Here is a 20866-nt window from a genome sequence, read left to right on the forward strand (position 1 = left end):
GACTAGGATAAAAGGTCCCATGCTCAGGTAGCCAACCTCCGGTTCCTTTTAGTCCTTCCGCCATGTTCAATTCTTTTGTTTTCTTGGTGAAGTTGATTCTAACACTGCAAGATCCAGTATTTGTCGTTACTCCAAATCCCAGTAAGCTTAGAAGTCCCACCAGTGGTAGTAGATACTTGGAGAGGAGAATACCGGAATATAAATTATTTTTTCTCACTTTCCAGTGTAGTCAAGATGCTGAGGGTGTGTAGAAAATATAATCTTAACGTTCGATCTCCCCGTTAGGTCTCAAGTTCGAATTTAGAGAGAGGCAAGAGCACCGATGACCCAAATTGAAGAGGAGATTCGAGAATAAATAATCTGTTACCGGAGCACTAGTACTGACTGAGGATATCTGTGCATGTACTAATGCCGTACCATACTTTCTTTGTGAGTAAAGCAACCCAGAATGTCTGAAAGGATATTTTCTTTGATTCATCCCAATGCCGATGTATGCTAGAGGGGCAAACTGACTACTTGATCATGAAAAGCTTCTGCAAATTGATATTGTTTGTCTGTTCACTACCAAAGTACGATACAAATCCGGCGTACACAAGTCATTGCGCTTGACAGATTCCTGTCATCTGGTGTCTACTGCATCCCAATCTTCAAACTGGGCCTTTGGGAGTAGATCTGAGCTTAGAAATGAGGATACTACTCTCATGATTTTGTACTGAAACAAGAATATCTTACTCGAAAATATGGATAAGACAATGAATGGCCTTACTGGGTGAGATCGATCAATCAAGGTATTGCCCATGTGTCAATGAGTGTGTAAATAATCCATGCTGGTTTCGGGGCCCATGTCCGCCCAATTGTCTCTTTCAAAGAAGCTAAGGTAACTTCGACACTTTCGTAGATTGAAATGATCTATTTGCTCTGACTTGTACTTGACCATTCTCTCTTATGATACTGTTGAATTTTTTCTTTCGTTACTTTGGGAAACCCTAACCGTCACGTGGAACTCTGCGGGGAAAGGCGATAGCAAGTCGATCTTCACAATTATCCAATGGCATCCATATTTCAATTTTGGAGGAGATAAACTTGATCATCAGGAAGGTTTTGCCGATACATGCTTGCCTCCCTGCTTTGGAGTTCCTCTACTCCATCAAGCAAGATGGCCGATATGCTACCATTCACAGTCTATAAAGACGGCACTCTTTTCAAATAGTCCGAGGGTGATTCAAAAGCTACTACTTGCCTTCAGACGTTGATCATGGCTACCGTTCAAATCGAAAAGTACGATGTTATTATCATTGGCGCTGGTCTTTCCGGTGTATGCAGTCTTTACCATCTGAAAAAGCGCTTTCCCTCGTGGCGCATTCGTGTGCTAGAAGCCGCTGAAAGCGTGGGTGGGACTTGGTACTGGAATCGCTATCCTGGCGCCCGGGTTGACTCCGAGTCTTTGTCTTATGCTTTCTCCTTCGACAAAGAGTTACGTGATGAATGGCACTGGAAAGAGACGTTCGCCCCCCAGTCAGAAATCCTTCGATATATCGAACGCATCGCCGATAAACACCAGCTCGCGAAAGACATTCAATTCCAAACGCGGATCAAGACAGCTTGCTGGCAGGATAATAGCCGAACATGGCTATTTACCGATGGCACAGGAGCGCAATATCAATGCCAGTTCTTTGTAAGCTGTATGGGTTTCTTATCCAAGCCTCAACTTCCCGCAATCCCTGGCATCGATAATTTCAAGGGTGAATCATTTCACACTTCCCGATGGCCAAAGAATTTTGATCTTTCATGCGACTTTGCCAATAAGCGCATTGGTGTTATTGGAACGGGTGCAACTGGTATTCAGACAATCACGGCTGTGTCTAAGGAACCTAGCGTGAAATCAGTCACCGTCTTTCAAAGAACTGCAAACTGGTCTGCGCCACTTCGGAATGAGACAATCAGCTTGGAGCAAATGAAAATACACTGGGAGAACTATGACGATATTTTCCAACTCTGTACCGAAACTCCCGGCTGTTTCATGCATCAGGCCGACCCTCGAAAATCATTGGATGTCTCTGAGGAGGAGCGTTACGCTCTTTGGGAGGAGATCTATGCTAAACCAGGATTTGCCAAATGGCTTGGTGCTTTCAGTGACACTTACACTAATAGAGAAGCCAATAAGCTCTATTCGGACTTCATTGCGGACAAAATTCGTCAACGGGTGAATGACCCCAAAGTCGCCGAGAGTCTCATCCCTAAGAACCATGGCTTCGGTACTCGAAGAGTTCCCCTAGAAAGCGGCTATTTCGATGTGTATAACAAGCCAAACGTTCACTTGGTAGATCTACAACAGACCCCAATCGAAGTCATCACTGAGACCGGCATCAAAACAAGTGATGGCAATCACCATGACCTCGACGTGCTCATTTACGCTACTGGCTTTGATGCTATTACAGGTGCTTTCAGCGCTATTGAGTGGCAAGCCAAAGATGGTCGGCCTCTTGTTGGCAGTAGTGAGACTGAGCAGGGCTCTAAAGCAATTTGGGTGGACCACCGGCCACGTACATATCTCGGTTTGACAGCCAACTCAATGCCTAATATGTTTATGGTTCTTGGTCCTCATCAGCCTTTTGGGAACGCGCCTCGAACTGTTGAACACGCAGTTCAAGTGGTATCTGACCTTCTCGAGCATTGCAAGGACAACAACTACACTTACGTCGAACCGACAGAGAGAGCCGTGGAGGAGTGGACCGAACATGTTGTGGAATGCAGCAAGGGGTCCCTGTCGAATGAGGTTGACAGTTGGATGACAGGAGTTAACAAAAACATCAAAGGCAAAACTGTTCGGAGCGTTGCTAGATACTCTGGCCACGCTGCTGAGTATCGTCGACGATGTGCTGAGTGCAAGGCCAAAGGTTGGAAGGGATTTATCTTTAAGACCGATCAACTGCAGGAATCGGCCAGAATTTAGACACCAACACGGCCTCTCAAATACATTCATATATCATTAATCAAACTGCTCTTGGTATTATTCCGGGCTATAGATGCAGTCATTCCAACAAAAACAGTTGTGTTCGATTTTCCTGGTTTCTAATCCGCATCCAGGCTCGCTAGTAAGCTCGCCGATGGCGCAAAAAAGGTTGTTCCAGTCAATGGTCTTGAGAAATCAAGAATGCGGTCGTGTAGTCCAGGAGGGTCTCCAATGAACATTCGTTCCAACATCTTCTCAATCACCCACAAACGGCGAGTATATCCGATAAAATACGTCCCAAACTCCGCTGAACCTGGTGATCCAAAGGGCATATTATCTCGCAAAATATCATGCTCATTCCCATCTTCATCTTCGATAGTAGTCAATGTTTTGTGCGATCGCTGTCCAGACTCGGCATCGTCCAACTCCACGTTATCAATTTTCGTCCGACCTATGATCTTCTCCTGTTGCTCTGTAGTAAGATCCTTCCAACCAGGCAGGTCATGCGTATACTTCTGTACTACTATGTAGCTTCCACCTTGCGCGGACGTATCCTCCTCGGCGACAAGAACCGAGTGTGGTACGGATGGCCCGACGGGGTTTGCCGTGCCGTCCACGAAGCCCAGGAGATCACGCACGTCAAAATATCGGAAACCGACTGTCTCATCTACCACTGAAACTGCATCTCCCAGCTGATCCATCAATTGGCGTTCGAACTCAAAGCAGATATCTCGTCGCTCAGAGCGGATATGGAACAGCAGATCACCGGGTGTGGAGATAGCAGTATGCTTTGCACCTTTAACCTCATGGAAAGGATGTAATTCTGCAGGACGAGGGAGTCTTGTGAGATCATCCCATATCTGGCTTCCTATTCCTACCGTACAGGCAAATTGTGCACTGAGATCGCGGATCGAGACATTCTTTGCTAGACTATCTAAGCCAGCGAGTGTGGAACGAATTGTCGAGATCGAGTCGGGCTTTTTCGTCGCCGTTACAACAAGGAATGTTGCCGATTGAGTCAGAGGTGCATCGACTCGCTGCGGCTCTATGGGGACTCGTTGGCTACTCATATTGGCTTTTTGGAGTTTGGGAGCGGTCTGCGGATAGCTTTGTTGGCGTGGCAGAGAGACTGACTGCTGTTTTATAGAGGAGGAGGCGGGTCGTCGAAGAGCTTTGATTAAATGAGAAGCTGGGCTCCTACCGGTATAGCTCATCTGAATTGCCGGGAAACTCGTTGACTGTGATGCGATTCTAAGGTAGGCAGATGTGCGAGTAATAGCTCTATTCATGATTATCACAGCCAATTTATGGAGCGGCCATTCCGCTTTCTATCAAGCGGTGTTCCATTTCTTGGATGAATGATTATTTAAATGCTTTCTATTATTGGTTGGAACTACTGGTCTTAGACAAACTGTGGTTGGCGATGACGGCTGTCTATGGGTGATGAGGTCACACATCCGGAAGCGGTTGGAATAGTCCATTGCGGATAGAGAACTCCAATTCATTTACATTTATCTTTACTAAATTATTTACCGAGGCAAATTATGTGTACACACTCATTTGGGGTGATCAATCAATGGTCTGTTTGAGTCTAACAAATATAAATGCATTTATCGCTGTGTATAGCCACCATCCACCATCAACGCAGTTCCCGTAACAAACGAACTCCGTCCACCACACAAATAAATCACACCATCAGCAATCTCCTGTGGATTTCCCATACGCTCCATTGGTACCGCCGTCGCGACTCGCTCTTTCATTGCCTGAAGGATTTGGGGAGACTTCGTAGTTAAAGGTGTCTCCGTATATCCCGGACAGATCGCATTGATTCTCAATCCGTCCTTCGCATAGTCTTCAGATGCTGTCTTCGTGAGACCGATAACTGCATGCTTGGTAACTGTGTATGCTGTCGAAAGTGGAATTCCAACAACACCCTGAATAGAGGAGAAATTGACAATAGAACCCCTTGATAGAGGTCGACCATCAATACTGGACCGTATAGGCTCTTGCTTCAGCATGATCTTAGCGGCTGCGCGGAGGACATAGAATGTTCCATTCAAGTTGATGTTCAGAATCCGATCCCAATCAGAGGTCTCCACGAAAGCAGTTCCACCGGGGTGTTTCATAGCAATTCCGGCAGCATTGACAACGTAGTCAAGACGACCGAATGTCCTCGCGACGGTCTCGACAACCTCGTTCACGCGTGATTCGTTGCCGACGTCCGTAGGGAAGACTTCGACTCGAGCAGGTCGAGCATGACCAAGTTCGCGTTGCTTCGCTTGGATTTCTGACTTGACTTGGTCCAATGCTTGCTGGTTGAGGTCTAGGAGTGCAAGGCCCGAAACACCATCTCTGATCAGTCCAAGTGCACAGGCGCGGCCAATGCCAGATGCGCCGCCTGTGACCAAAGCGATGCCGGGTACGTCCATTCCGAATATCGAATTTTTCTAGGGGATAATAAGGAGTAAAATGGAAATTATAATGGAAGAATATCGTGTTTTACAGAGCTAGTGATGTCCTGCCTATATATTAAATAAATTCATAGAGCTTCATACTTCCCTCCCCAGCTCCATGTGGGGTTCGTCGGGGAAGCCTTCCTCAAATTCACGGCCGATGCAAGTGGGCGTAGTTCTAGCCTATCACCTTTTATCGGCTCTATCAAGATCCATTAATTGACCAACACTGCAGATGGCATGCTGCTATATGCGAAGAGCACATGCGGGGAAGCGCGGTTGGAATGGCAGGTTTTATGCACGAATGGGTCTCGAGGCAAATCTTTAGGGCTATGAGCTATGATAGCAATTTTCTAACGTAGGAGATGGCTATCATCAAGTATTGTACTTGAATATAATTTCATAAGCTCATATAGTTCAGTCACCGATATATACAGATTTGCAAGCGCCAGAATCTATACATATTCGGACCGTCATTTGCTATCATCAAAGTCATTGCTGTAAAGATACAGACTTCTTCATCAAGTCGACCCAGGTCACACTACTACCATTCGCATCGCGTTTCTCTTGCCAGATCTTCTCAATTGAGGCCTGAGTTTGAGCAAAACATGAGAGACCACTGCGTTGGGCGGACATTTGAAACCAAGCAGAGAACGATTCTTGTACTTTTGAATCCTCGGCTTCGCAAGCCGCAATGAAAGCCGGCCAAATGAAACCTGCAGACCCATGCACAACGCTTGAATCAGCGTACTCGCATTGAAGTAGGCAATCGCGTACATCGACCACCTTTTTCTGTAGCATCGATGCATCCAAGTCGTATATTCGCCGGTAGAAGTAAATGGCCAGAGCTTGTCGCATAGCCTCCAGCATGTTCTCCAATATGTGCTGGTCGACCGAGGACTGATGAGTTCCCAGACCAAAGTTAACTTGATTCGGCCGTTCCAAACAATTGATATAATCTTCCAGTGCCTTCGAACGACTAATAAAATCTTTGAGGTTCAGCCCGGGTTGGTTATTCTGCTGCTCTGCAGCATCCCTTCTCGGTCCCGAGTCGGATAATCATTGATAAGAGTATCAACCAAGGCTCTGGAATACCAAATATCTCTGGGTAAAGAGTCGCTGAAAACATCCCTGGTCTCTCGAGGTGAAGGTCATTCTCGCCTTCTTCTCTATCTCGAACGCGTAGCATCTCCTGATGCAAATTCTTCCACTTGTAAAGACGAAACGATAAACTATCCACACTTGCCGGGGCCAGCCCACTAGACTCAATAGCGCGTCGAATCTGCCGTCGCTGGTTCGAATTCGCGCCGCCGATAAAGATACTCTCATGAAACATCCTCTCAAACACATAACAATGATGCAAAAGTCGGACTTTCCGCGATTTCCTACGCTTAAGCCCCTTCAAGCGGATGAATTTTTCGGCTTCTAAGAAAAATCCTTCGGCGTCGTTTCGATTTCCGCAAAAATTGGAAAGTTGCACCATAGTGAGTATCGCCATTAATATTGACTTGTATTTAGCCGGTTTGGGAATATTGTAGGCAGTCATCAACATAATTTTGGCGTGTTCTTGTGCCTGGCGCATATATGAATGACCTTGGTCAAGCCATGTCTGAGATCGAGAAACACCACCTAGACTAAAAGCACTGGTTGCAAGCGTTCCATAAAATGCACACAGATTGGCATGGTTGAGTTCCTCGCCCATGGCAAGGGCCGCCAAACAATCCTTTGCATGAGGAATGAATAGGACATGCCATGGTGTCTTTTTGTGTCGAACAGGGGTCATCAGGCTGATGACAGTCGAAGAGTAATGCTTTAAAAGAAACACCGCATCTTGGGGAAGAGCTCTGGTTTCAACTGGGGCAGGGGTCAGAGAAGGAGGAGATGTAGGTGGGTTGCAATATAGATCTGATATTAGGGAGGTTGAGGTTAGTTGACAGTTAGGATGAGCAAGAGTAGTATCATCAAAAGGAACTTGATCCATTATCAAGTCCAAGAGGTCCGGAGATGTAGAGCTTATGTCTCCATCAGATTGGCCCAGAAGGGATTGCATGAAATCCGGTGACCATTGCCCCATTCCAGAGACAGCTGGGAACGGATCTATCATCGGTATGATATCTGTTTGAGGACTTGTGTCTGTCGCATCTTCTATTTCTTCCACGGGCGATGTTCGGTCGCAATTTGATGGTGTAGTAATCTGCTCATTTCGAGACAGCGGTACTCGAAAGACACCAAAGGGCCCATATGTCAATTCGACTTCGTCTGACGCAGCTACATCCTCGCACTGCTCGTCTATCTGAGACAAAAGCCGTTGTGTTGATTTTGGCGGCGCTGATGTTATCAGCCATTGACTCATGCGTATTCGTTCCTCCTCTGTCAACAATGGCCGGCGAAACCGAATGCGGCTGTTCGGGTTCTTTGAGTCAAAGAAGAGATCCTTCTTGTATCCAGCGCATTTCAGCCCGAAGTACGAACACATAGAACACGTCGGACGGCCCTCGTCACATTTCACATGACGACTTCGACACTAAGCCACGAGTTAGAGGTCATAACACCTTATATTCTCGACAAATGGTCTTACCGTTGCGCATCCTGTAAACGATCGTGTGTGCGAGCCTAGCTCTACACGACTTAAACCGCTCGTCATGGTCGATGCATGAGTAGAGAAGCATTCCGCGGCAAAACAACATCGGGTAGCCTCCGAGCATGTTTGCAGTTGAGTTTGCGGGGAATCAAGATGCATCTAAGTGGGGCGATAGCGGAAGCCTGCCTCTTTCGACGATCCTTGATGAAGCCAAAATTTGGCAATTTGGTGCGCGGAGACTTTCCTATTCGACAACACTTGCTTTTCATGTATCTATACACATGAACATTCATGATAATCACCCCGCAGTACCACGGGTGTATTCATTGGCAGATATTGGATTTCTCTCGCAATGTCTTAATCTTTTAAAGGGTGGTCGAATGCCATCAAGTCTTACCGTATCAGAGCAGCAGCGACATCGAACATGGCCTCGTTTCAAGGCAAAGTAGTGAGTAGCAACCTTGGATTCATTTACAGTAAATCATTCAACCTCTTAATCCTCTTCGTCTTGTCAGATCGCAATAACCGGTGCGGGTTCTGGCATGGGACTTGCCACAGCAAAGTTACTAGTTTCTCGGGGAGCAATCGTATCGTTGGCGGATATCAACGAGAGTTCCCTTAAATCCGCCATCCAATCACTAGCAGGAAGCGACAAACATATGTATACAGTTGTCGATGTACGACAAAGCAAATCAGTGGATGCTTGGATTCAAAATACGGTGCAGGAATTGGGGAAGTTAGATGGCGCCGTCAACATGGCCGGTGTGATTAGCCCAGCCATACCAATCACGGCAATTAGTGATGAGACATGGGACTTTAATTTCGCAGTCAATACCCGTGGTGTATTTTTCTGTCTTCGTGCACAACTTCGAGCCATGGCCGCTGGTGGTAGTATCGTGAGTATCTTCTTAAAGTCATGTATAGCTCTCTCGTCATTAACGGTACCAACAAGGTCTCTGCTGCAAGTGTCTTTGGCCAGATGGGCTCTCCCGGTGTCTCTCCGTATTGTGCGAGTAAAGCCGCAGTGATCGGGCTATCAAGAACCGCGGCAAAGGAGAATAAGGACATCCGCATCAATTGCGTCTCACCTGGTAAGATATCGACTCTTCCAACTCGATAAAAACATCAGTAACATCTACGTCCAGGCTCGGTCAATACACCAATGTCGCAGGGTGAGAACCCCGAGGATATCAAGCGTGGACTGGCAGTAACTGCACAAAAGCGACGAGCAGAGCCCATTGAGGTGGCCAATGTCATCGCCTTCTTGTTGAGCGACGATGCGTCATTTGTCACAGGAGCAGTCTACAATGTGGACGGGGGTTGGATTTGCTAAAGAATCTATATAATATTTCTGGAATAATTAATTACAATCCGATGAAATGCAAGAAATCTGATTCAATCTAAGGCTTGCACAACCTGAGCCCAATCACCATATCCATATGCACCAGGGACACTGTCACCGTCAAACAGACTGGCTAGAACAACCCGGTCGCTCTGTTCCCCTTGCCATGGCTCTCTACCATGCTGAGCAATGATATTATCATATACCAGCACATCCCCCTCCTGCCAGCTATGCAACACCCGAATTTCATCTGTAATCCTGGCCAAATGTGCAAGGTACTTCTCAGGAATCACCGTTCCATCACCGTACAGCTGCTGTGTAACATTCTTCCGGGCATCAGCATCAACCTGCATCCTCTTCCAATAGGCTGCCAGCCCCGTGAATAAAGTGGGTAGATTTGTACCCGGTTGAGTCCGAATTACTGGTAATCGATGCGTGAGAATCAAGCCATCATCTGTCCACTCCCAAGTGGTATACTTGCCCCTTCCATATCTCGCAATCTGCGACTCGATCTTTCGGCGCTTGGTGTCTTCATCATCACCATCTAAGATCTCTTTACCGAATGCTTGACGAAGACTCGAGCCTCCCTGATATTGCTTCTCAGTTTTGTAGACAACTTTACTCAAAATGCCCTTCTCCGTAATCTCGGTAATAAATTCTGGGATCTCCTGCTGGGCACGATTGAAAAGCTCCAACGAGGATGATATTGGTGACTCGCCTCCACTCTTCGGTGCACGGTGTCCATAGAAGAATATGTATTCCGGCGCGTGGGGGACTTGAGGCGATTCATTGTGGCTGTAGATGAGCACTTCTTTCGGCGCTTCGTTTGCCGGCGCAACATTCGGCGCCAGTAAAGGCCTATCAACCACTATTCCAATTATCTCATGGGGCTTATATCCGAAGGCATGGGCGAATTTACTGAAGTCCTCGGCATTATGAATCGGGAGACCTCGGAATAGCAACGTGCCGTGGCGTGCAAGTTTCTTCGTGAAGATACGTTCACTCTCTTGGAGATTCTTGATAATATCCACAATACTTTCTAGACTTGGCGAGACATCTTGCTCTGTGAGCCGCAGAGCAAATGGACTCACTGTATCTGGAGGATGTGGAGGTCCAAGCAGTCGCTGGTTCGAAGCGGGAAGGTTGAATGGCTCGAAAGATACTGCGAGGGGTTCTGTACCCTCGAGATGTAGACTTTCAATATGGATCTGCTCGATTGTCGTTGCCATTTTGTTTCTTTTTGGACACTGTGGGACTTTACAGACGAGGTTCAGGTTTTTATTCCAAGGTTGATGCTGGGCCCTGCAATTAAATAGCCTAGACGCATGTTCGCCATGTGAAGAGCACCTCCTCATTCACGCTAAAATGACACGCTATTGGATGACGCTGATTGGCCCCGATCACCCATCCTTGACTGTATATATGTATACTTCAAGATGGGGTGTTATATGAATGCAAGCCAAGACAGTATTGAATTGTGTCATCTTACCATGCTCATGCGTGCTTGCAGGTGATACCAGTTAAAAGTTTTGGTTCGGATGATTTTACCTTTGGCACCAAGATAATCATGAATAGACATGAGCAGTTTGCAGTTTATTTAAGACTACTTATTCGACACTCTGCTCTGAATTTGGATGCAGAAGCCTTCTCGTTATGACATCCACATTGAAGTCGGCCGAGGGTTTCCAGGCCGAAACTGATATCCATGCGATACCAGAAATTTCAACGACAGAAGTAAACACACGAAAGTCTTTCTTTCGAGGTACACTTTTTCAAATTCTTATCGTCGGCCTATGTGCTTTCTGCGCACCTGGGATATGGAGTGCGATGAATGGACTTGGCGTGGGCGGCTCTCAAACTCCAAATTTGGTGAACGCCGCGAACGCCCTACTATACGCATTCATGACTGTCACCTGCTTTGCTGGTCCATGGATGACGAATGCCATTGGATTTAAATGGACACTTTCTCTTGGTTCAATCGGTTATCCGCTGTACGCTGCAGGACTATATCTCAACAATCGTACCGGTGCTACATGGCTTGTCTATCTAGGCTCCGTTACATGTGGTATTAGTGCCGGTTTCTTCTGGAGTGTTGAAGGAGCTGTTGCTACTGGTTATCCCGAGCAACATAAGCGTGGTCGATACATTGCTACTTGGTTTACTTTTCGCAACTTCGGTAATATTATTGGAGGCGCCGTTGCCCTTGGTATCAACCACAACGTGAATCAGCAGGGACAAGTTGGATATCAGACTTATCTTGCCTTCATCGCCATACAGTGTCTGGGACTTCCGACCGGTTTGCTTTTATCTAATCCTGAAAAGGTCAAACGAGACGACAATACTAGAATCGAGGCACCTCGCAACATATATTGGCGAGAGGAACTAAAGGCAATGGGGCGATTGGCTACGAGCAAGTCTATCCTGCTCTTAGTCCCATTATTTTGGTACTTTGGCTGGATTCAAGCATACCCAGGTACATATCTAGCCACTTATTTCACGGTGAGATCTCGGTCTTTGGGCAGCTTCATGAATGCCGTGGTAGGCACATTCGCAACTTGGCTCGGCGGCTCACTCGTCGACCTGCGTTGGCACAATGATCGCAAGCTGCGGGCAATCGTCACATTTGTCTTAATTGCTATCCTTAATAGTGCAACTTGGATCTGGGCTGTCATCATTCAGAACGAATACCGACATACGAAGCCTGTGCTAGATTGGGGGGATCAAAGTACTTTTGGTCGTGGATTCGGCCTCTTTTTGTTTGAGCGTATCAGCTTAAGCATGGTTGAGAACTATGTATACTGGTGTATTGGAAATCTGTCTGATTCCCCTGGTGATCAGATTCGATACAGTTCTTTATTACGGGGAATCGAAACAGCTGGAGTAGCGGTTGGGTTTGGCGTACAGGCCGTACCGACGGCTTTGATTGTCACTGCTAGTATCAATTTTGGCTTATGGTTCTTAGCACTGCCATTTAGTTATTACGCGACATTGCAAGTAGTGCGAAAGTTTGAAAAGCTGAGACACGAGAGCGAGGACTCTTATGCAGAGGAGCAGTAGGCCTATGTATTCCTATGTATAGGCCTATTGCTCGTATAACCAACAGTGGTACTACAGTGTCAATAGAAAATAAAGTGGAATTCCAACTACCGTATTACAATGAAAGTAAGAAGTTCAAGTACCTAATCTTATAACATATTTCTTCCCAAAGAAAGAAAGGAATCACAACTTGTGATTAGTAAAGTCCCAAAAGTCGAAGTCGAAGCAATACCTATTGGAATAGGTATTGCTATACGGTGGTTGGAATTCCACTTTATTCTCTATTGACACTAGGTATTGCATCGGCTTCGACTTTTGTTTACACACCAATCGCTAGGCTTCCTTTAATGTATTCTATTCAATTCTTTGGCTGTCAATAATGGTTCTACAACAATGTGAGCCTCGCGCTAGTCCTCTACTTGTATTAGAGGACTACCCTAGGAGACCTTAGAAGACCCTGGGTCACATTTCTCTGGAGTATCACCAAAAAAGATCGGCTTCCAAAGTTACCATAAAGAGTTTCCTAGACATGGGGCAATGAATACTTGCGAAATGGAAATCGTCGAAGATTGCGCAGGATTCTATATGTTTTAAGATATTGAGAGCAAGCCTTGCCATACAGCATGTACTACATGCTGTATTAGTACCCATTTAATTATACGTTTTACAAAAGGGATCCTTTTCAAGTTTTCTCTCTATCGACCGTGTTAGAAGTATGAGTCCGCGGGGGGGTACACATTCCTGTAATAGCCTCATACCTCAGATCGCCCTGGTGGTGGTATTGTTTACCACAACACTCCGACTGACGACAATGGAATGTAACTTGAGAGAACATTTATTATCTAGGAGTATGGACATGATCCCTTCGCATCTCTTCCTCCCTCACTCTCCGCACATATACCCAAGTCTATACCTAATCATCCAAAACATAACACAACAAAATGAAGCTTTCAATCTTCGTTCCTCTGGCAGCATTCCTGTCCTTTGTCGCCGCCGAAACGAGCGAGATGATCGTGGACCCTGACGACATCAGCAGCTGCCTGGTGAGATCAGCCGTGACATCACGAACTAAACTTCAATGCTAATTAATCTTGTTTTGCAGAACCGTTGTCTGACTGAAGCTGCTGTAGTCGCAGGCTGTGCCTCGCAATTCGATAGCGACTGCACCTGTCCTAGCACTGCGTTCAAGGATGCACTAGCAACTTGTTTGAAGGACGCTTGTACGCCTGAAGATGCGGAAAGTAAGATCTTTTTCTCCCATTAAATACTATCTATCAGATCACAGCTGACCCTACCCATCAGCTGCCGGACAATTACATCAAGACCGATGTGGAACAGCACCGTCAGAATAAAGTTTAAGAATTCAACATGAAGTTGTATGGTATAGCCAATGCTAGCAAATACTTATTTCGTATTCTTTGTTGGAGAGCCTCTGTTGCTTTTTCCAATTTTATATATTAATTGATCACATTAAGTCAACCTTCGGGGCTTCGAATTTCATTTTAGAAACTGTCTAGTTCTACTAGAATTTGTAGCTCAAATTGTACAAGTAGATGGTCCTCCAGGGAAAATACAGTACTGCTAGGAGTCTTTGAAAAGAGACCAACAATGGTAGATCTGCAACTTGAAGGCGATCGACTGGGCCTGACAATCAAGACTGCTGGGCAGTGGCACTTAAATCGTACTACGTCATCAAGCTTGATATCGTTGCAGATAAATGGGATGAGTTTACTATAGTCCGCGAGAATCATGTTTACGAAGAGCATGGTTTGTACCCATGGAAGAACTCCATTAAGATTGCAGACGAGATATCAAGCTTTGTTAAACAGGAAGAAGACAGTTAATAGAACATCCATGTAATTTTTTTCGTTCTGAATTCGTATTCTGGATTCATCCCTTAACCATCTAAGCCTGAGAAAGGTTCTCGTAGGCCTCGGGGAAGCGCTTCATGTTCTCCTCGATCAGACCGTGGCCACGGAGGAACTGAACGTAGGCACCGTCCTGGCGGAGCTTGCCCTCCTGGCGGAGCTGGACGTACTCCTCGCGGCGAACGGGGGTGAAACCCCAGTTCTTGGAGACGATGATCTTTTGGCGACCGGGGAACTTGTACATGGAGCGGCGGAGAGCCTCGATAGCGGCGGCACGGTTGGAGTCACGGGTGCGGACGGACAGAAGAATCTGGCCAATGTTCACACGGGCGACAAGACCCTGGGGCTTACCGAAGGCACCACGCATACCGGTCTGCAGACGATCGGCACCAGCGCAAGACAACATCTTGTTGATACGGACGACGTGGAAGGGGTGGACACGGACACGCAGGTGGAAACCTTCCTTACCGGCGATCTTCACGAGGTACCTGAGAGGATATCATGTTAGAATCTCGGAGTAGTCGGCTGAAATGGGCGCTAGAAAGTGTGATTTGTATTCTTTAGCGTGTAGTGATAGAACATACTTGTTGGCACAGATACGGGCGGCCTCAAGAGCCTCGGAGGACAGCTGCTCGTACTCGTTGGAGACGAGGTGAACGCAGGTGGGGAAGTCATCGACGGAAGCCTTCTTGCGACCAAGATCGAAGATGCGAATCTTAGGGTCGGGAACACCACGGTTGAACCGGGACTTGGGGTAAGGCTGGAGAGAGGGATATGTCAGTATACAGTGGTTTCAAGTATGCCAAGATTTTTTTTCCCATTTCATCATCGGGCGGATTTCGATATTCCGAACAGGGAATCCATGAGACCACCAAATTTCGTCGAAACTGTTGACTAAACCGTGGACTTGCACAACATCTCCCTAACTCTCGCAGTATTTCTGCTAGCGCATCGTCGAGACTGGCGAGTCTACTTGCGGTGACGCTGGCTCATGGATTCCCCCCCACAACCGAGCTTGCGCACACAAAATCCTCCGGGAGTACGAAAAGTCGCAACGCACCTTGTTCTTGCAGTAGCGGTAGCAACGTGCGGGACGGCGGGCCATTTTGAGTGCTGGAAATGGGGTGACTGCACTTCCTGCGAACTGGGTGTTGGATGTCGGTTGGTGTCGAGGGATCGAAAGGAAAGAAAAGAAAAGAGCCGGCGGGTCACGGGATTGTTTGATTTCCAAGCAGTTTCAGTGGCAAAAAGCCCTAAGCCCTAGCGTCGGGCCAACCACGTTCCGAGGCGAGCTGACCTGCTTAGTCATGCTCTAGCGATGGATGCCTTATTTACAAGGAATTATTTTATGACGCTTTACAAAGTAAGGGAGGAAGGAGAAAAGTGGGACAGTCAAGTCCATCGGGTCCATTTTAATTCATGTTGTAAAGGACGATCGCCATACATCAGTACCAGTACATGCAGCAGAGTGTACTGTAGATGCAGTACAGTACACATATTTGTAGTTAAATCTACAACATCTCTCTTTTCCCTGCAGTCTGTTTACTGAACAGCCAGAATATCCGAGTCTCCAGCATCGAGGATAGCCATGGTGGCACATCGGAAGAGTTTACCACAGGCAGTGCCCAGTTCGATCTATGTGACAAGCTGTCAGTTGTTGTCACTGCGATACAGCAATTTTCCAACCCCGAGTGGAATGCGTATGTAGTTGACTCACGTTATTACCCGAAAAGTGATGGACTGGTGTCTTTGCCAGCATTGCATAGTACTCGAGTTCCGACTTTCGTAGAGGAGGAGCGTTTGCCGCGATGATGACCAGTTTGGCCTTACCAGAACGTAGGGTCTTCAAAGTCGACTTTGCACCTAAGGTGACTTTACCAGACTTCATCACCAGAGCAAGCCTGGAATTGATCTGAGTGTGATACCATGTCAGTTTGATTCTGTACATCGGCATTGAAGATATATGATCGAAACTTACGTTGTCGGTACCCTTCTTAGACTTCTTTCCAGCCATCGTAACGCGGGTGTATACTTTAAACCTGGTGGGGTAGACTGGAATGCGTTCCGGCCGATGTGGATTCACAGCGGAGAAAACGACCGACGATTGGAATTCCACTGGTTTGTGTGGGTGCGGGACCACTTCTTGCTGCTGGTGCTCACCGCCTAGAGGTTACATACATACAGTAGTCTCGCGAGACTCATAAGACTCGACACAAGTTTGAGATGGCCCGCTGGCCGCTTTGACATACCGCCTTCTGTTTATGGTATCATTGTGAGGGCATTTCGAGAGTAGAAAGAACGGCAGAAAGAAGGGGAGTTTCAAACTAATGTTCCGGCACGGTAATGACTCACGTGATATGTACACTCTGAAACGGTAAACATGTATCACCTGACCTTCATTTAACCCGTTTCATCGCTGCTTCGGCGGCGCATCCAAAAATAAAACCTCATTATCACCAAAAGAAAAAAGAAGACTTTGTCCTCGTATTCTGTTCCTGATTAGCTTCAAATAAAGCCTTACTGTGTCCTTTCTACTCCCGGAACGGAGGAGTGGCCCCCAAAGCCTGACTACCCATCGTATTTTTAGAATACAGCTGTAGGAGAGTAAGGGGAGAGTTTTGTTTTCCGCCCGCATTCCTTACAAAAATAAGATTCGTTCCCGGCGTGCCCTTCTTTTGCAATCGGTTCATCTCAGTTTTCTCCTCTTCATTCCAGTCTGCGCTCGTCCTTCGACAATTCTTCCACGCTTCCATTCGCCATGTGGCGATCAATCAACCTCTGACAATCTTCATTACATACTTCCCTCCCCATACAAACCCGCTCCACCCTAGTGTCCACCATATTTCCGCTTTCTGACCGCCACTGATTTCACACCTTTTCCCCCCAACCTTCCCCTGCCTCCAGGGTGACATTCAATCTCGATTGTTTGCCATTCGATTATCGCTTCCCTCCATATATATTTTTACCTCCTCTCCGCATTCTCCGAGTCCTCGGGCCTCGAGGAACCTGCACGATGTCAGCAACGCCTCGCAAGCCTGGAACCGCCGGAAATTCCAGCAAATCATCGACCGCAGATCCGCCCTCAGCCAACGGTTCCACCACACGAGGACATGCGCGTTCGCCCAGTACTGCTTCCAACGGTTTAAACAGATCTCCCTCTCTCCGAGGATCAACCCCCGTCTCTGCGCGCGCAGCTGCAAGAAGGCCTACAGGTTCCCGTTCTAACCTGAGCATGTCCAACGTTCCGCGCATCTCGAACGACCCCTCCGAAGAGGAGGCGCGGGCCCAGAATGCCTCCCTCATCGAAGAGCTGCGGGAGCAACTTCAGAAGGCTGAAACAGCGTCCGAGCAGTATCAGAAACAACTAGGCGTTTTGCAAATGCGCCTCGATGAGTCTGTGGCTGAGCAAGGAAAGTTGGAGGATCAAGCCCATGAGCGAGATAACAAGATTGATACGCTCAGTGGCGAGATTCGAGAGCAAGCTCGCCAGATCCGCGACCTCGAGCAGAGTCATGAATTGGAACGTAATGCAATGCTTCAAGAGAAGGAACAGCAGACAAGCCGGGAAGAAGAGTTACAGGCCACAATCCAGCGCCTGAAGGAATCAGTGGCGCAGAAAGATCGGATCACGGCTGATGGTGACCGTCATCAGGTTTCTCGATCATGTATGATCTCTTCTAAAAGAACATAATATGCCGTGTCATGCTAACTGTTCACTTAGCGAGTTTTCGCAATCGATCTTCGCCGGATATCGATGGCCAGTTCGCACCCTCATCGCAACTCGAGCGCAGCCCCTCCCGCAATAACTCGACGCTCCTGCTCCAGAAAGACAAGGTCATCGAGTCACTCCGGCTTGAACTGGCTGAGCATCAGATCAAACTTGTTGAAATGGAAAATGCAGGCGGTGGTCGACAACGTGAACTAGAAAAGGAACTTCTGGAAGCCCGCATGGCTAATGCCCGTCTCATGGAGGACAACGAAAGCTACCAGCTTCTTCTCAGCGAAAAGACGCTTACTGGTGATTTCACCAAGGGTGACTTTATGCAGCATGCCCATCCTGACAAGCAGTCCAACAACGGTCTGGGATCTTTGGCGGATGAGCTTGAATCAGTTGATGAAGGCCCAGAATCGGACTCGAATCGCAAACCCGATGCCGGTGAAATCAAGAGCCTCAAGGATCAGAACAAGGCTTTGACGCTTTACATTGAACGCATCATTAGCCGTGTACTTCAGCACGACGGATTTGAGCATGTTCTGGATCGCAACGATGACGAGGGTACTACTGCGACCCAATCGTCAGGTGGTAACGAAAAGGACCTGCCTCCCACCCCCCGGAGAAGGACGATGCGCCATCCCAGACATTTTTGCAGCGAGCCAAGTCAGTGGTTTCTGGTCAAAATTCCCGCCCTCATAACCAACCTCGATCTCGTCCTACCAGCATGATGCCACCGCCTTCACTCCCCCACAGCATGGTCAACGAAAATCCCGAGACTGCCCCCAGCATTCCATTCAGAACTCAATCTGTTCGGGCCAGTCATCGCCGTACGCGGTCGGAACAGGTTGATCCGAATGCTGCGTCTGTTGTCGGTGCCATGTATCGCGGTCGCAACTCCGGAGGTGGCCCAATGAGTCCAACCGGCATGGGCCCAGGTTCGCGACAGAGCATGTTCTCCGGAGCGGCAAGCTACATATCCGGAGTCAGCCGGGCTCCTTCCATGTCGAGCCAAACTGATCGTGCCAATCGTAGTAGCTCCCCCAGCGTCACAAGTGATATCCACCCGGACACAAGTTCTACTGGGGCCACTTCCAGCCCCCCCTCGCTCAAGCAGTGGCATGAACAACTATACCGGAGCAGTGATGACACAGAACAAGCTTCGTCCTCTGCGGCTGGTCAGTGAGACAGCCAAACTCGAGGAAGAAGAGGCTGCTCGGAAGAAAGCCAACCGCGCAAGTTGGATCCCTGGGTGGTTTAATCGCCCCGCCAATGCTGAAGAACCCCAGCAGCAATCGCCGCCCCCTCCAACCTCTCAGCCTTCACAACTCTAACCTTCTCCCTCTATATTCGATGATTTGATGTGATACCGGAACCGCCTTCATTATTTTTTTTCCCATAACCCTTTCGGTGATGCACATAACGCGACTCATGCCATGGAACGTATGGCTCAGATTTGAGCAATGGATACCGAGGTTCTCATGCAGAATCTGCGCAGTTTGAATTGATTTCTTACCCCCTTTTGGATGCGGAATGAAAGCGGAGTCTCTGGCTCACGAGGTCCCCTATTTGATTGGATTTGCTTTTTGTTATCTTTGAGCTATACCATCGAACTGATGATGATTGTCAATGTATTCCCCCCTCTGCTGCTTATAACAACTGTACCCCAATGGTCTGTAGATGATTTATACCCAATATCTTTGATATATAAGGCACATTTTGATGAAGATTTTCTTATTGCAATCAAAAAAAAAAAAGAGCAGAATATATACAGCATCCCACTGCATGTATTATCAACCCTAAATTGAGAAACATCAGCCAGGCAGAATCGGGCGGTGACGAGTAAAAGACACCGGAAGTGTGTCACCGCCCGCGGCGAACGGCCAGACTGGCTCCTGCATCAACAACCAACACTTGAGCTTCCTTTTGCCAGTCTCGACCTTGGAAATTTTCCTCCAGACCGTTCAATTCACCATGCCTGGTCCCATGTCTCTGTTCTCCGTTAATGCGGTCCTCGTCATGTCCGCCGACGATGGTTCCCGCATCTTCGCCAAATACTACTCAGCACCGCATCCCCCCGCCGGCGCAGCGCCCAACTCAACCGATTACCCCGGTGCCAACCCTTACCCGACTGTGAAGGAACAGCGAGCTTTCGAGAAGGGTCTCCTCGAAAAGACCAACAAGTCAACTGGTGATGTGATCCTCTACGATAACCGCATTGTCGTGTTCAAGATGGAGAGCGATGTGATGCTCTACGTGGTTGGTAGCGCCGATGAGAACGAAGTGCTGCTGTACAATGTTGTTCTGTCGCTGCGAGATGCTTTGGGAATCCTTTTCAAGTATGTAACAATTCATTCGAGTGGCTTGTCTTATTTCCGATGAGAGGAAAGGGGAACACAAACTAACAACTATCCTTCTAAACAGGGGTGCCACTGACAAGCGGACTATCGTCGAGAACTATGACCTTGTTTCTCTCACTATTGACGAGATTATTGACGATGGAATCATTCTCGAGACCGATCCTGTGTTGATTGCCTCGCGCGTCAGCCGTGCCCCAGCCGCGGATGCGCCCAACATGAAGAGCATCGATCTGTCGGAGCAGGGCTTGCTCAATGCTTGGGAGTTTGGTAAGCGGCGTCTTGCTGAGGGCCTGCGACAGATGTAGTGATCCTTCAGGCCTTCTAAGCAATCATTCGCGAGCTTCAATGTGGAGGACTGCATTTATCCCCCACCTCTATTGCGTTTCTTCCCTTTTTGAGCATTCCCACCCTATCTTCTTTTGTTTCCCCGTTCCTGGCTGGCCCTGGCGTGATCTGGTTAATTTATTATTCTCTCTTCTTGTTGGTTTTCCAGTTTGACTATTTCTGAATGTTGGGGGCATTATAGATATTTGTGCTTCTCTACATCTTGCCAAAGGCCTT

General features: G+C 47.6%; 12 protein-coding genes across 12 annotated transcripts; 6 read left to right on the top strand and 6 right to left on the bottom strand.

Annotated features, from left to right (window-relative positions):
- Positions 1-1255: 1255 nt before the first annotated feature.
- On the top strand, positions 1256-2953 carry N7469_003912 (flavin-containing monooxygenase; the record flags this gene model as incomplete). The annotated part of the gene is made up of 1 exon (XM_056642832.1): positions 1256-2953. The coding sequence occupies one exon, from the start codon at positions 1256-1258 to the stop codon at positions 2951-2953; it is 1698 nt and encodes a 565-aa protein (XP_056502244.1).
- Positions 2954-3072: 119 nt separating this feature from the next.
- On the bottom strand, positions 3073-4023 carry N7469_003913 (Dyp-type peroxidase; the record flags this gene model as incomplete). Its single annotated transcript, XM_056642833.1, has 1 exon — positions 3073-4023. One exon carries the CDS (start codon positions 4021-4023, stop codon positions 3073-3075), a length of 951 nt encoding a protein of 316 aa, XP_056502245.1.
- A 540-nt stretch (positions 4024-4563) lies between these two features.
- On the bottom strand, positions 4564-5382 carry N7469_003914 (SDR family NAD(P)-dependent oxidoreductase; the record flags this gene model as incomplete). The annotated part of the gene is made up of 1 exon (XM_056642834.1): positions 4564-5382. One exon carries the CDS (start codon positions 5380-5382, stop codon positions 4564-4566), a length of 819 nt encoding a protein of 272 aa, XP_056502246.1.
- Positions 5383-5898: 516 nt separating this feature from the next.
- Positions 5899-8050, bottom strand: N7469_003915 (Zn(II)2Cys6 transcription factor; the record flags this gene model as incomplete). Its single annotated transcript, XM_056642835.1, has 3 exons — positions 5899-6385; positions 6486-7930; positions 7985-8050. The coding sequence occupies 3 exons, from the start codon at positions 8048-8050 to the stop codon at positions 5899-5901; spliced, it is 1998 nt and encodes a 665-aa protein (XP_056502247.1).
- A 361-nt stretch (positions 8051-8411) lies between these two features.
- Positions 8412-9320, top strand: N7469_003916 (SDR family NAD(P)-dependent oxidoreductase; the record flags this gene model as incomplete). The annotated part of the gene is made up of 4 exons (XM_056642836.1): positions 8412-8435; positions 8503-8883; positions 8940-9078; positions 9133-9320. The coding sequence occupies 4 exons, from the start codon at positions 8412-8414 to the stop codon at positions 9318-9320; spliced, it is 732 nt and encodes a 243-aa protein (XP_056502248.1).
- A 62-nt stretch (positions 9321-9382) lies between these two features.
- On the bottom strand, positions 9383-10558 carry N7469_003917 (uncharacterized protein; the record flags this gene model as incomplete). The annotated part of the gene is made up of 1 exon (XM_056642837.1): positions 9383-10558. One exon carries the CDS (start codon positions 10556-10558, stop codon positions 9383-9385), a length of 1176 nt encoding a protein of 391 aa, XP_056502249.1.
- A 424-nt stretch (positions 10559-10982) lies between these two features.
- On the top strand, positions 10983-12386 carry N7469_003918 (major facilitator superfamily domain-containing protein; the record flags this gene model as incomplete). Its single annotated transcript, XM_056642838.1, has 1 exon — positions 10983-12386. One exon carries the CDS (start codon positions 10983-10985, stop codon positions 12384-12386), a length of 1404 nt encoding a protein of 467 aa, XP_056502250.1.
- Positions 12387-13306: 920 nt separating this feature from the next.
- Positions 13307-13717, top strand: N7469_003919 (CFEM domain-containing protein; the record flags this gene model as incomplete). Its single annotated transcript, XM_056642839.1, has 3 exons — positions 13307-13408; positions 13468-13606; positions 13668-13717. The coding sequence occupies 3 exons, from the start codon at positions 13307-13309 to the stop codon at positions 13715-13717; spliced, it is 291 nt and encodes a 96-aa protein (XP_056502251.1).
- A 553-nt stretch (positions 13718-14270) lies between these two features.
- N7469_003920 (60S ribosomal protein uL16) lies at positions 14271-15338 on the bottom strand (the record flags this gene model as incomplete). Its single annotated transcript, XM_056642840.1, has 3 exons — positions 14271-14721; positions 14818-14993; positions 15294-15338. The coding sequence occupies 3 exons, from the start codon at positions 15336-15338 to the stop codon at positions 14271-14273; spliced, it is 672 nt and encodes a 223-aa protein (XP_056502252.1).
- A 437-nt stretch (positions 15339-15775) lies between these two features.
- Positions 15776-16247, bottom strand: N7469_003921 (60S ribosomal protein eL30; the record flags this gene model as incomplete). The annotated part of the gene is made up of 3 exons (XM_056642841.1): positions 15776-15868; positions 15951-16145; positions 16212-16247. The coding sequence occupies 3 exons, from the start codon at positions 16245-16247 to the stop codon at positions 15776-15778; spliced, it is 324 nt and encodes a 107-aa protein (XP_056502253.1).
- A 999-nt stretch (positions 16248-17246) lies between these two features.
- On the top strand, positions 17247-19279 carry N7469_003922 (uncharacterized protein; the record flags this gene model as incomplete). The annotated part of the gene is made up of 4 exons (XM_056642842.1): positions 17247-17898; positions 17955-18509; positions 18548-18883; positions 18981-19279. 4 exons carry the CDS (start codon positions 17247-17249, stop codon positions 19277-19279), a joined length of 1842 nt encoding a protein of 613 aa, XP_056502254.1.
- Positions 19280-19919: 640 nt separating this feature from the next.
- N7469_003923 (coatomer subunit zeta) lies at positions 19920-20610 on the top strand (the record flags this gene model as incomplete). Its single annotated transcript, XM_056642843.1, has 2 exons — positions 19920-20284; positions 20370-20610. 2 exons carry the CDS (start codon positions 19920-19922, stop codon positions 20608-20610), a joined length of 606 nt encoding a protein of 201 aa, XP_056502255.1.
- Positions 20611-20866: the final 256 nt, after the last annotated feature.

This window comes from Penicillium citrinum, assembly GCF_028827155.1.
Source record: "Penicillium citrinum strain IBT 23319 chromosome Unknown utg000003l:1.0-4596430.0:1.0-4598250.0, whole genome shotgun sequence".
NCBI classification, from domain to species: Eukaryota; Fungi; Ascomycota; class Eurotiomycetes; order Eurotiales; family Aspergillaceae; genus Penicillium; species Penicillium citrinum.